Below are 13,466 nucleotides of genomic sequence, written 5' to 3'. Positions count from 1 at the left end.
CAAGGGGGGAAAATTATCCTTTATCCAGTTTTCCCCAGTATCTTGAGAGTTAGGCACCTATTTTTTTTGGGGGGGGGGTGGGGGATGCACTCCTCTGGTTCCTTCCTTCTTTTTTCTTTCTTTTCTTTTTTTTTTTTTTGCTCAGAGCCTGAGCACTGTCCTAGGAGTTTTCTCAAGACTAGCACTCTACCACTTGAGCCATAGCACCACTTCTGGCTTTTTCTATATCTGTGGTACCAGGAAATAAAAGTCAGGTCTTCATGCATGCTAGGCAAGCACTCTGCCCCTAGGCCACACTCCCAGCCCCATTATTATTATTATTTATTATTATTATTATTATTATTCATTGGAGATGAGAATCTCAGGGACTTTTCCTACCCAGGCCTGGCTTTGAACTTGGATCCTCAGATCTCAGCCTCCCAACTCGCTTAGGATGTTAAGGCAAGAGCCATCCGTGCACCTTAGATGGAGACAGACAGACGAGGCAGGCAGACAGACACACACCCTGCTCTTGTTTGCAGCAAAATCCTCCCAGCTTGCACCACCACCAACAAACCTTCACGACCGCCCCGTGCCGGCCCTGGGCCCTCGGCGCGGCGCTCTCTGTGTGCAGCGGCCGGGTAGACCGCAGCGGGGTGGGGCGGGATGAACTCAGACCGCCGCCCATGCCTAACCGGCTCCAGATGCTGGAGGGCGGGGACCGGAGGGCCGGCTCTCGGGCGCCCCCTGCAGGGCTCCCTTGGCTGGACACCCAGGGAAGCTGCCCGGCTCCCAGGACTGAGACTGGGGGAAAAACAAGGCCTGGTGTCCTCGCCTGCGGATTGTCTTCATTCTCTCTGTCTCTGCCTCTCTCTCTTCTCTTTCTCTCCATATATATGTGTATATGCATTGATATTCTATGTGCAGATGTGTATATGTGTGCACATGTGTTAAATATGTGCATATGTGTATTAAATACATGCACTAAATGTATGTGTATATGTGCATTCAATATATGTACGTATGTATTAAATATATATGTATTAGGCTAGGAGATTGGCCTCGTGGTAGAGTGCTTGCCTAGCATGCACGAAGACCGGGGTTCAATTTCTTGGTACCACATACGTAGAAAAAGAGCCAGACGTGGTGCTGAGGCTCAAGTGGTAGAGCTCTAGCCTTGAGAAAGTCCAAGGACAGTGCTCAGGCCCTGAGCTCAAGCCCAGTACTGGCAAAAATAAATAAATAAATAAATAATATATATGTATTAAATATATGTATATGTGAATGCATGTATTATATACCTATATGCATCATGTATACATGTGTATTATATGTGTATTCCATGTATATATGTATTAAATATATATGTATGCATGTATTAAATATATATGCATATGTGTAGTAAATATATGTATTAAATATATGTGTATATATGTATTAAATATATGTATATATGTATATGTGTATTGTATATGTACTAAATATATGTATATATGTGTTAAATATATATTAAATATATGTATATGTGTATATGAGCATTAAATATATGTGTGTTATATATGTATATGTATACATGTATTAAATATACGTACTAAATATGTATGTATACATATATTAAATATGTGCATGTATTGAATATATGTACTAAATATATATGTATATGTGTATTAAATATATGTATATATGTATATACATATGTATTAGATATATATGTGTGTATATGTATTAAATATATATGTATGTATTGAATATATACATATTTATTCTATTTGCTCTCTCTCTCCCCCTTCCTCCCTTCCTCCCTCTCCTTTTTATTTATTTCTTTTTTTCCATATATTTTTTATTGTAATTAATAGAAGGGTTACATTACATTCGCCAGATCACATACATTGATACCCTTTCTCATGTCTTGGTCCCCATTTCCCTCCCCCCCATATTTATTTTTTATTTTTGTGCTAGTCCTAGGGCTTGAATTCAGGGCCTGGAGTATTGTCCCTTGAAAAAATATTTCTTGGGGCCAGAAGTTTGGCTTAGTGGTAGAGTGCTTGCCTAGCATGCACGAAGACCCCAGTTTGATTCCTCGATACCACACATCTAGAAAAAGCCAGAAGTGGTGCTGAGACTCAAGTGGTACAGCACTAGCCTTGAGCAAAAGAAGTTTCAGGGACAGTGCTCTCAGGCCCTGAGTTCAAGTCCCAGGACTGGTAAAAGAAAATTATATATACATATATATATATACTATACATGGATGCCTCTAGGTTGGCAGTTCTACAACTTGAGTCATATTTTAATTTTAATTTTATTATTTATTTAGGGGTGGATCCTGGGGTTTGAACTCAAGGACTGGGTACTGTCCCTGAGTGTTTTTTCTTTTTTTCACTTGAGTCATATTTTATCTATCCATGTATCATCTGTCTGTCGATCTATTATTTGCTTTTGGGCTGTTCCTGGAGTTTGAACTCAGTGCCTAGGACCTGTCCATGAGCCTCTTTGTGTTTAAGACTAGAATTCTTACCACTTGAGCTACAGTGTCTAACTTTTCTGAGTACTTATCGGAGATAAGAATCTCATGGGCTTTCTGGCCGGGGCTGTTTCTGAACCACAATCCTCAGATTTCAGCCTCCTGAGTAGCTAGGATTACAGGCACCAGTGCCCAGCTTAATTTTTTTTTTTTTACTGTTATTACATAGATGAGATACACAGCTACATAAATCTAGCAAAGAGTACATTTCTTTTTGGACAACGTCACTCCTTTATCCCTTAGCTATATTCCTTTCAAGATTGGTGCTCTACCACTCAAGCCACATTTTATTTTATTAACTTATTTATTTTGCCAGTCCTGGGCTTGAGCTCAGGGCCTGAGCCCTGTCCTTGGACTTTCTCAAGGCTAGAGCTCTACTACTTGAGCCTCAGCACCACTTCCGGCTTTTTTCTATGTATGTGGTACCAAGGAATCGAACCCGGGTCTTCGAGCAGGCTAGGCAAGCACTTTAACCACTAGGCCAAACTCCTGGCCTAACTTATTTATTGAAGTGCTGGTCCTAGGGCAAAAATTCAGGGCTTTGGTACTGTCCCTTAACTTTATTTTTTAATTTTTTTTTGCCAATCCTGGGCTTAGTCTCAGGGCCTAAGCACTGTCCTTAGGTTTTTCCTCAAGGCTTGAGCCCTACCACTTGAGCCACAGCACTACTTCTGGATTTTTTTCTATGTATGTGGTACCGAGGAATCGAACCCAAGTCTTCGTGCATGCTAGGCAAGCACTCTACCACTAGGCCAAACTCCTGGGCCCTAACTTTATTTGTTCAAGGCTGGCATTCTACTACTGGAGTCATATTTTATTTGTTATTTATTTATTTGGAATTTAAACGCTGTGTCTGAGCGCTGTTTCTCTTTTTGTTTGTTTGGTTGGTTTGGTTTCTGTGGTTAATTAGGGCTAAGAGTCTCACAGAGCTCACACGTGTAATCTTAGCTATTCAAGAGGCTGAGATCTGAAGCCTCTTGGCTCGAAGCCAGCCCCCCAAAATATTTCTTTAGAGGCTGAAAATGTGGCTTCGCATTAGAGTGCTTAAGCCCTGGGTTCAATTCCTCCATATCACTCATACAGCAAAAAACTGAAGTGGCGCTGTGGCTCAAGTGGTAGAGCACCCTTGAGCAAAAGAAATTTCAGGGACAGTACTCAGTCTCTGAGTTTAAACCCCAGGACCAAAAACAAACAGACACACAAAACCCCCACAGAGTCTCACAGACTTTCCTGTCCTAGGCTGGCCTTGAACTTCGATCCTCAGGTCTCAGCCTCCTGAGTAGCTGGGATGACAGACCTGAGGCACTGGTGCCTGGATCCTTGCTTTTGTCTCCTTTGGACGGCCGATGAAACAACTGTGGAGACCAGAGGCAGGATCCTGCCCTGATCCTGTAGATGTTGAAAAATCAGCTTTGCCTGCTGGGGCCTGGGGGCTAAGGGGGGCTGGGGTCCCCCTCCTGGTCCTGCTTGCAAGCTCCTGTTCCTCTGGAACAAAACACTCCAGCTAAGACTGGGAAAGCAGTAGGGGCCTGACCAAGGCCTGTTTTTAATAAGGAGTTGGTATTTCCCTGAAATCGCCGGCCCTGGCTAGCCTCACGGGTGCTGAGACCTTGGGTGGGTGCCAGAGAGGGAGAACTGGGGGGGGGGCTGGATGAACCCCTGACGCCAGGCTTGGCAGAGCTCAAAGGAGGAAGGAGGGGTCTCTCTCTCTCTCCCTCTCTTCCTCTTCCCCCCCCCCCCCCCTCTGGATTCACAGCCCTAGTTGCAGCCCAGTTGCTGGCATTACCAGAAATCTGTCTTGGCCTACTGTGTGTATCCTTGGACAAGTAGCAGGTGGTCTTTGATCCAGGCTTCTGGATTCCAAATTCTGCTTGATTATCTCTTGGGTGATTTTCAACATACTGCTAAACAAACAAACAAACAAACAAAACAAAAACAACCCTCAGCTGGGCGTGGTGGCTCACATCTGTTATCCTAGCTACTCAGGAGGCTGAGTTCTGAGGATCATGGTTCAAAGCCAGCCTGGGGTAGGAAAGTTCTTGAGACTCTGATTTCCAATGAACTACCAGAAAACTAGAAATGGCACCTGTGGCTCAAAGTGGTAGGTTGCTAGCTTTGAGCCGAAGGGCTGTGGCTCAAGCGGTAGAGTGTTAGCCTTGAGACAGCAAAAATTAATTAATTAATTAATAAGAATAACAGGGCCAAAGCGTGGCCTAGTGATGAATGCTTACCTAGCATGCACGAAGCCCTGGGTTCGATTCTTTGGTATCACATACACAATGGTACTGGCTAGAGCAAGTGGCAGAGCGCTAGCCTTGAGGAAGCCCAAGGACAGTGGTCAGGCCGAGTTCAAGCCCCAGGACTGGCAAAAAAAAAAAAAAGCAGTACAGGGAGACAAAGCCCAGGTCCTGAGTTCAAGTCCTAGGTCTATTGTGCACATGCATACAGAAAAAGCAACCAGCCATGGATCCAGCAAGATGGACGGAGAAACTGGGGCCAGAGAAGGAGAAGGAGGACGGGGAGAGGAAAGAAAGAAGGCAGTGATGGCGGTAATACTTACTCAGCACTCCAAGGTACTTGGAAGTATTTCTAGGTTGTACCTCCTCTGTAAGTTCTATTCATTCATTCATTCATTCATGCATGCATGCATTCATTCACCCAACACAATGCCTCTGATTAGACAGTTACATTCTAGGTACTAGGAATACAGTAATGAAAAAGAGAGATAGGAGGTACTGGCACCAGCTCACGTCTGTCATCCTGGCTAGTGAGGAGGCAAAGTGGAGGATCAGAGTTCGAAGCCAGCCCAGGCAGGAAAAGTCTGTGAGGTTCTTATTTCCAATGAACCACCTGAAAACGGAAGTGGCGTTGTGGCTCAAGTGGTAGAGCTCTAGCCTTCAGCGGAAGAGTTCAGGGACAGCGCCCAGGCCCAGAGTTCAAGTCTCATGATCAAAAAAAAGAAAAGACAATCGCAGGATCTTTAGCCAACATTTATTCAGTTCCCATCAAGAAGCCCAAAGTGCATGCATACAACCTGGGGAACGGGGGGGGGGGGGGGGGGGGGGGGGGAGGGGGGGTCCCTGGAAACGACCACGAAATGAAAATGCCACCCTGTGTTGGCACAGGAGATTCTGCCCTCCCAGCTGGAACCTCACTGGGATCCAGATGTGCAAGCCGTGGCATACTGCAAGCAGCTGGCGACCCTTGCTTCTTTTCATTCTCTCCCGTGGTCACAGCTCGCCGGCTTGTGGAGTCAATGATGGGAGAAGGAAGGTGGGAGAAGTCCTTAGTGGGAGATTTTTCCACGCAGGACAGGTGGACCTGGATGTCACAAAGTCAGCAGATGCACGAAGGGGAGGAATCGCATTGAATGCAGACGGGCGGCCTGGTTCAACACCTTTTTGACCCAATTGCTGTAGAAACTAAGATCTGTGTACACACCTGGGTAGCCTTTTCGTGCACAGCCAATACCCCAGCTCACAACCCCCACCTGGACCCACGTATTATTCACTTCACAGGACAGGGGGCCCCCAGAGTCTCCCTGGAGAAAAAAAAAAAAAGAGAGAGAAGGAAATAGACAAACATCAGAAAGGAAGAGAAAGAGTCACTTGAGAACAGGGGTAGAAGCAGCCATGTACAGAGATTTCCTTCAGCCTCAGAGACTCGGTTCACTCCAGACTTCTTGTGAATGTGAGATGCAGCCACAAAAAAAAAAATGGATGGCTCACACTGCTGTCATCCGAGCTACTCAGGAGGCTGAGATCTGAGGATCAAAGCCAGTCCAGGTGGGAAAGTAGGGCTTGAACTCAGGGTCTGGGCACTGTCCTTGGGCTTTTCACAAGGCTAGCGCTCTACCACTTGAGCCACGGCATGACCTGGAGCTTTTTCTGTGTATGGGGTACTGAGGAATCGAACCTAGGGCTTCCAGCATGGTAGGTAGGCACTCTTTACCACTAGGCCACATTCCCAGCCCCTCTGGGAGGCTTTTTATCTCCATTAAAACTACCAAAAAAAAAAAAACGCTGGAAGTGGAGCTGTGGTACTGGTGGTAGAACCGTGGCCTTGAGCAAAAGAAAGCTCAGAGATGGTGCCTGGGCCTTGCATTCAAACCCTAGGACTGGCATACGCACCCCCTCCCGCCACACACACACCCAACTCAGGGGAGCTAGGAGGATTTCTCCCCGCCCCCCAAATCCATCAAGTGAGAGTGGAGACAGGAGGTGGGAGAGGGCACTCACCTGACAAGCATCCTTCATGCTTTCTAAATAGCCACAGAGCATTCCTTGCATGACCAGGGTTTCGTCCGTCGACAAGGCTGTCTGCAGCATCTTGTTACATTCCTTGTAATCCATCAGCTCCTGGTCTACCTCCTGCAGCACCTCTGATGCCGACCCTGTCAATCATGGAGAGCCAGAGAGAGGACGCCCAGTGCGTGGATCCGCCCAAGTGGATGGCAAGCCACGCCCCCTCCGTAGCCACGCCCACCCAGGGAAGGCAGCCTACTTCATACAGGTTTTGTTCGTTTGGCCTAGTGCTAGAGTGCTTGCTTAGCAGGCATGAAGACCTGGGTTCGATTCCTCAGTACCACATACACAGGAAAGGCTGGAAGTGGTGCTGATTCTCAAGTGGTAGAGCTCTGGTCTTGAGAAAGTCCAAGGACAGTGCTCAGACCCTGAGTTCAAGCAAACAAACAAACAAGAGTCACAAAGAGCTGGTTGTCCATAGCTCAAACCTGTCATCCTAGCTACTCAGGAGGCTGAGATGTGAGAATCACAGTTCAAAGCCAGCCCGGACGCTAAAGAATGTGAGACCCCCCCCAGTTAATCACTAGAACAGCTGAAGGGGCACTGTAGCTCAAGGGGTACACCCAGAGTTCAAGTCCCACGACTGACAAAAACAAACAAAATAACACCCAAACCAGTCAAGCACCCTGTCACACAAATGAGTAATGAGGAGACTCGTTTCTTTTTCCTGGTTTAGACAATTCTATTACTCCCCACCCCATACATACACACATACACACACACACACACACACACACACACACACACACACCGGAAAGAGGCTACTTTCCTAATCCATCAAAGATTTGTGTTGGACCCATGACTGGGCCTTGAACTCAGGACCTGAGCACTGTCTTTGGGCTTTCTCAAGGCTAGAGCTCTACCATTTGAGCCACAGCACCACTTCCGGCTTTTTTCTATGTCTGTGGTATGGAGGAATCAAACCTGAGTCTTCATGCATGCTAGGCGAGCACTCTACCACTAGGCCACACCCCCAGGTGGCCTCTGTACCCTCTGCCCAGCAATCTGATCTCTCACTGTCTCTGTCGCTACTCCAAAGTTGCCTTTCCCTCAAACAGTCCTGGAAAGTCTTACCGCCTTCTTTTGTTTTGCCCCATCCAGTTACCCAACATATCATCCCAGCTTTCACCCTAAAAGTTTCTTCGGGGACACAGACAGGGTAGATGGTGGAGGAGAAGTTCACAGGATATAGCAGGTAGAGGAGAGCTATGTCGTTCACAACACTCCTGGCCGTGGAGAAATGTGGGTGGATAAAGATATTGCTGATGGGAATCACAAGACTTGTACTCGTTTGATAAATACTCCGATCTCCCAACTTGACCGAGTACCTGTAAAAGCTGTAAGAAAGAAGACAAGGCTGGGCCAGGAGTGTGGCCTAGTGGTAAAGTGCTTGCCTAGCATGCACAAAGACCAGGGTTTGATTCCTCAGTACCATGTATACATAGAAAAGGTCAGAAATGATGCTGTGGCTCAAGTGGTAGAGCTCTAGTCTTGAGAAAAGCCCAAGGACAGTGCTCAGGCCCTGAGTTCAAGTCCCAGGACTGGCAAAAAAACAACAACCAATAACTGTGATTCTCTCATCTCAGCCTCCTGAGTAGCTAAGGGTTATAGTAGGCATTGAGCCAGCAGCACTTCCCCTCAAAAGCCCCTCCTTGGATCTCTCAAAACATGGTGCCTGTACCCCCTAAAGATTTTGAGGAACAAGAATCCTCTAGGTCCTTCTCTTTGTTGTTTGCTTCCTCTGCCAACTTGCCAGGGCAAGGGTACTTGTGACTGTAAATCTGAGAAAGGCGGGGTACACTCCTCCATCCTCTTGTCTCCTTGACAACTCCTCACCTGAAAATACAGTGGGCTGCAGTCAGCACCCACTGGGAGGTGATAAGAGAGCCTCCACACACGTGCCTCTGGTTGATCCTCACGCTCACCTGCCATGGCCATTTTCCCTCTTCGGCATTCATTCCTCCTACAATTTTCAGGATGGATCGGCCACAGACTGGGTGGAGACGGTAAAGACCAATCAGCTCAGACGGGGATGCCCTTGCTTCCTCTCTCTCTCTAATCCTAGCTACTCAGGAGGAGGAGGCGGAGGATCTAAAGTCACAAGTGGAGCTGCGGCTCAAGTGGGAGCGAGTCCAAGGCCCAGGATACCCACTCACACACACTCAGTCACTACTCAGAGCCGTCCCCGTCACCTCATCCCCATCCTGACACCCCCCCCCCAAGCCTCCTGGGTGGGTGGGGGGAAGATAGGTAAATGGGGTGATGGTTGATCACCCCCCCAAAGTGGAGGCTCACAGGGGATCCTGGCACCCCGGAGATGGAGGTTTCCCTTCATGCCTCCCTGAGGAGATCTCACTAAGTCTAGGCCGTTCGAAGAGCAGCAGCCGGGCCAAGAGGCCCAGGGCAGCGTCGACAAGAGAGGCCATAGCACCACTGTCTCAGTGCCTGGGCTTTGAGGCCACGTAGTGGGCGGAGCTTCAGGCACGTAAGCGATGGGCGGGGTTAGCGTGTGTGATGGGTGGGGCTCCGGCTCTCCAGGGGCAGTGGGTGTGGCTTAGGTTAACTTAGGCAATGGGCGTGGCTTCGGCACCCTCGTAGGTAGTGGGCGGAGCTTCGGGCAGTAGGAGATGGGCGGGGTTAGTGTGTCTGGGGTGTGGTGGGTGGGGCTCCGCCTCCCCAGGGGTTGTGGGAGTGTAGCTTAGGTTCAACGTAGGCAATGGGCGTGGCTTTTGCGTCACTGTAGGTAGTGGGCGGAGCTTGGCCTTCATGTAGGCCATGGGTGGGGGGGGCCGGAGTGCCACGTGCGCGGTGGGCGTGGCTTCATCCCCACGTGCGTGTGGTGGGCGGGGTTTCAGCGTCCTGTAGGCCGGTGTGCCGCGCGGGTGGTGGGCGTGGCTTGCAGGCGATGGGTGGGGCGCAGGAAGGGGGCGGGGCCGCCCTTGCAGCCCGGGCTCCTGGCAGACCCGGTGACCACGCCGTTCCCTTACCTGAGCTGAAAGGCGTGTGTGGCTTTTCTGTTGTACTTGAATTGTCATCTGCGGCCCACGAGACGCCAGCGGAAGAAAAGAAAAGAAAAGAAACAAGGAAAAGACCAGCCATCGCCGGAGGGAATGGCGCCTGCCGAGGTGAACCTTCCAGGCTGGAGACGCCCCCCACACCCCACCCCCGGTCGGACTTCCGGTTGTCAGGCCGCACTTCCGGTAGCGGCCTATCCTGACCGCAGGCCTTCAGACTTGGGGTGCGGCCTGTGCCATGCAATCACACCCCTGCCTGGTTCTCCAGCCACTCCATGCACAGCAACATGTGGGGGGGGGGACACGGCCACCCTTCCCAAGGAGACGTGTCCAAGGGACAGGGGAGGGCTGGGATCACCCGGTGTTCACCAAGCAAGGCTGCAGCTTGAACCACCCCAGTCCTGGGCCTGGCTGCATCCGGGGCCTGAGTGAGCCCCATCCCGGGCTTTTCTCAAGACCATTTTCTGTGTACCTGGTCTTCGTGCATGCTAAGCGAGCCCTCTACCATCAGGCCAGACTCCCAGCCAAGAGCAGATTCTCGAATGAATGCTACTGAGAAGCTGCGCAGGCGCATGCAGGTGAAGGAAATTAAAGAGTTCAAGCTCCAGTATTAGCCCAAATGACAGGGAGATGGGGGTGGTGGGGTGGGGGGAGATTGGTGGTGTGGCCCAGTTGTTAGAACACCAGCCAGGGAGCAAAAGTGTCAGGCACCAAGTTGGAGTCCTGATTTCTGATCTAAGAAAAAAAAGAAAGAAAGGGAAGGAAGGAAGGAAATGAAGAAATGATTTCCAGGAGGGAGGGTTGTAGGTTAAGGGCTGGGGTGAAGAATGAGAGAAATGAGAATGCTGTTAATGGTTATAACGTTTCTTTCTTGGATAATGAACATGTTCTAAAAATTATTGTGGTGATAGTTGCATAACTCTGTGAACACACCAAAACCATTGGAATGTGCGCTTGAAATGAGCGGATTGTGTGATACGTGAATTATATCCTTGTAAAGCTACTTAAGAAAACACACATATACACACACACACACACACACACACAAAATTGCCCAGTGTTCAAACCACAACTGTGAAGGGTACAACAAACAGTTCTCAGATGAGGTGGAAGAAGCCAAATAGAAAATCTGAACCAAAGTATAAGTAAAATACAAGGAACCATGGAACTGATGCACAAAAATATTTTGTCTGTGTGTGTGCCAGTTCTGAGCCACAGAATTCCACCTCTATCATTTTAGTGGTTAGAGATGAAAGTCTCATATACTTCCCTGCCTGGCTTGAAATTATGATCCTCAGATCTCAGCCTCTTGAGTAGCTAGGATTACAGATGTGAGTCACCAGTGCCTGGCTTAAAAAAAAAATCAAAAACAGCATAGTAAGCCAGGTGCTCACACCTGGCATCCTAGCTACTCAGGAGGCTGAGATCTGAAGATCGTAGTTCAAAGCCAGCCCAGGACAGGAAAGTCTGTGAGACTCTTATCTCCAATTAACCACTAGAAAATGGAAAGGGGCATTGTGGCTCAAGGGGTAGGGTGGGTAGCTTTGAACTGAAAAGCTCAGGGACAACACTCAGGTCCAGAGTTCAAGCCCCATGACCCACAAAAATAAATACATAAATAAAACCAGCATAATAAGAAAATATTAAGGCTGGAGGTGTGGCTCTGAGGTGGAGACTCTGAATCTGAACCCTAGTGCCACTAAAAGAAGGAGGAAGAGGGAGAGAAGGAAGGAAGAAAGAAAGGGGGGAAGGACGGAAGGAATGAGGAAAGGGAGGAGAAAGAGAAGGAGGAGAAAGGGAAGGAAAAGAAAGAATGGGAAGGAAAAAAAAATCTAAACTAAAAAGAATTATAATTCCAAAAGAGAAAGGACTAAGGAAAAGTCCTAAGCATTTGCTAGGCACATATTGTTTAAATACTAGAAGATTCATAAATAAGATAGTAAAAACACACTAGAAAAAAGAGATTTGCAGGCCTATGAAGAAATAAAACTGCAGATCGAATGCTGTTACTCAGGCTATGTACACACTGCAAACAACTGAATGTATTTATTTTTCTGGCCAGTCCTGGAGCTTGAACTCGGGGCCTGAACACTGTCCCTGAGCTGCTTTTGCTCAAAGCTAGTGCTCTACCACTTGAGCCACAACGGCCACTTCTGTTTATATGATACGGAGGAATTGAACCCAGGGCTTTATGCATGCTATGTAAGCACTCTCCCACTAGGCCAAGCTCCTGGCCCCAGGCATACATTTTTATCATGCCTAGCTATTAGTTGAGATGAGAGGCCTTACTAACTCCCTCTCCCCAAACTGATCTGGAACCATGCGATCCTTCCGATTTCTGCCTGGTGAGTAACTGGAATTAGAGACATACTCACCACACGCCCAACCCTGTATGCCATATTTAAAATAAATAACAAGTAAGTGTTGGAGAGGATACGAAGAATTGAGAAAGCTGTCTTGCTGAGGGGAACGTAAAATGATACACTATGGAAGAGATTGCAGACAGTTCCTGGAGCCATTAAAACACAGAATTCTCCAATAATTCCACTCCAGGGCATAGAAGTGAAAACAGGGACTCAAACTGGTAAGCAGTGTGTGTGTGTGTGTGTGGGGGGGTGTGCGCATGCGCGCCAGTACTGGGGCTAGAACTAGAGGCTAGATCCCTAAGCTTTTTTTCACTCAGGCCTGGGGCTCTATCATTTGAACCATAATTCCACTTCTGTCTTATGGTTGGTTAATTGGAAATCAAAACCACATGGGGGCTGGGAGCGTGGCCTAGTGGCAGAGTGCCTGCCTGCCATGCTCGAAGTCCTGGGTTTGATTCCTCAGTACCACATACAAAGAAAAAGCCAGAAGTGGTGCTGTGGTTCAAATAACAGAATGCTAGCTTTGAGTAAAAGTGATCAAGGACAGTACCCAGGCCTTGAGTTCAGAACCCAGGACTGGCAAAAACAAAAACAAAAACAAACCATACACATGGACGTTCCTGGCTGGCCTGTCTTTGAACAGAGATCCTCAGATATCAGCTTCCTGAATAGCGAGGGTTATAAGCATGAGAGCCACTAAACTCTGGGCCTGAGCTGAAGAGCTCAAGGACAGTGCTCTACCACTTGAGCAACAGTCCCACTTCCAGTTTTCTGTTGGTTAATTGGAGATAAGAGTCTCATGGACTTTCATGTCTGGGCGGGTTTTGAACCAGGATTCTCACATCTCAGCCTCCTAAATACTTAGGATTACAGGTGTGAGCCACTGGCGCCAGCGTGGAGTTTGAACTCATGGCCTGGGCACTGTCCCTGACGTTTATTTTATGTCATTTCTTTTAATTCCAGTTGGTGCACTAGCATTTGAGTCACGACATCAATTCCAGTTTGGGGATTTTTTTTTTTTTTGGTGATTTGTTAGGGGCTGCCTTAGACCCCACGGGCCCTTAGACCTCAGGACTCCTGAGGAAGCTGGAATTACAGGGGTGAACCACCAGTTCTTGATGGTGATGAGATGATGATGATGATGATGATGATGATGATGATGATGATGGTGATATTATGATGAGATGATGACATGATGGTGATGATGATGATGATGATGATGATGATGATGAGATAATGGTGATGAGATGATGATAGTGGTGATAATATGATGATGATGAGA

The 13,466-nt window shown here is 47.9% G+C and overlaps 1 protein-coding gene across 1 annotated transcript; it reads right to left on the bottom strand.

The window, feature by feature from the left end:
• Positions 1-5,771: 5,771 nt before the first annotated feature.
• Positions 5,772-9,196, bottom strand: LOC150043316 (serine protease 42-like). The gene is made up of 5 exons (XM_090323140.1): positions 9,079-9,196; positions 8,641-8,797; positions 7,879-8,141; positions 6,739-6,893; positions 5,772-6,041 (listed from the first exon to the last, which is right to left on the bottom strand). The coding sequence occupies exons 1-5, from the start codon at positions 9,137-9,139 to the stop codon at positions 5,829-5,831; spliced, it is 849 nt and encodes a 282-aa protein (XP_090179266.1). The 5' UTR covers positions 9,140-9,196; the 3' UTR covers positions 5,772-5,828.
• Positions 9,197-13,466: the final 4,270 nt, after the last annotated feature.

This window comes from Megascapheus bottae, chromosome 32 (genome assembly GCF_031878675.1).
Source record: "Megascapheus bottae isolate mThoBot1 chromosome 32, mThoBot2.hap1, whole genome shotgun sequence".
NCBI classification, from domain to species: Eukaryota; Metazoa; Chordata; class Mammalia; order Rodentia; family Geomyidae; genus Megascapheus; species Megascapheus bottae.
This window is presented reverse-complemented; position numbering and strand designations above follow the sequence as displayed.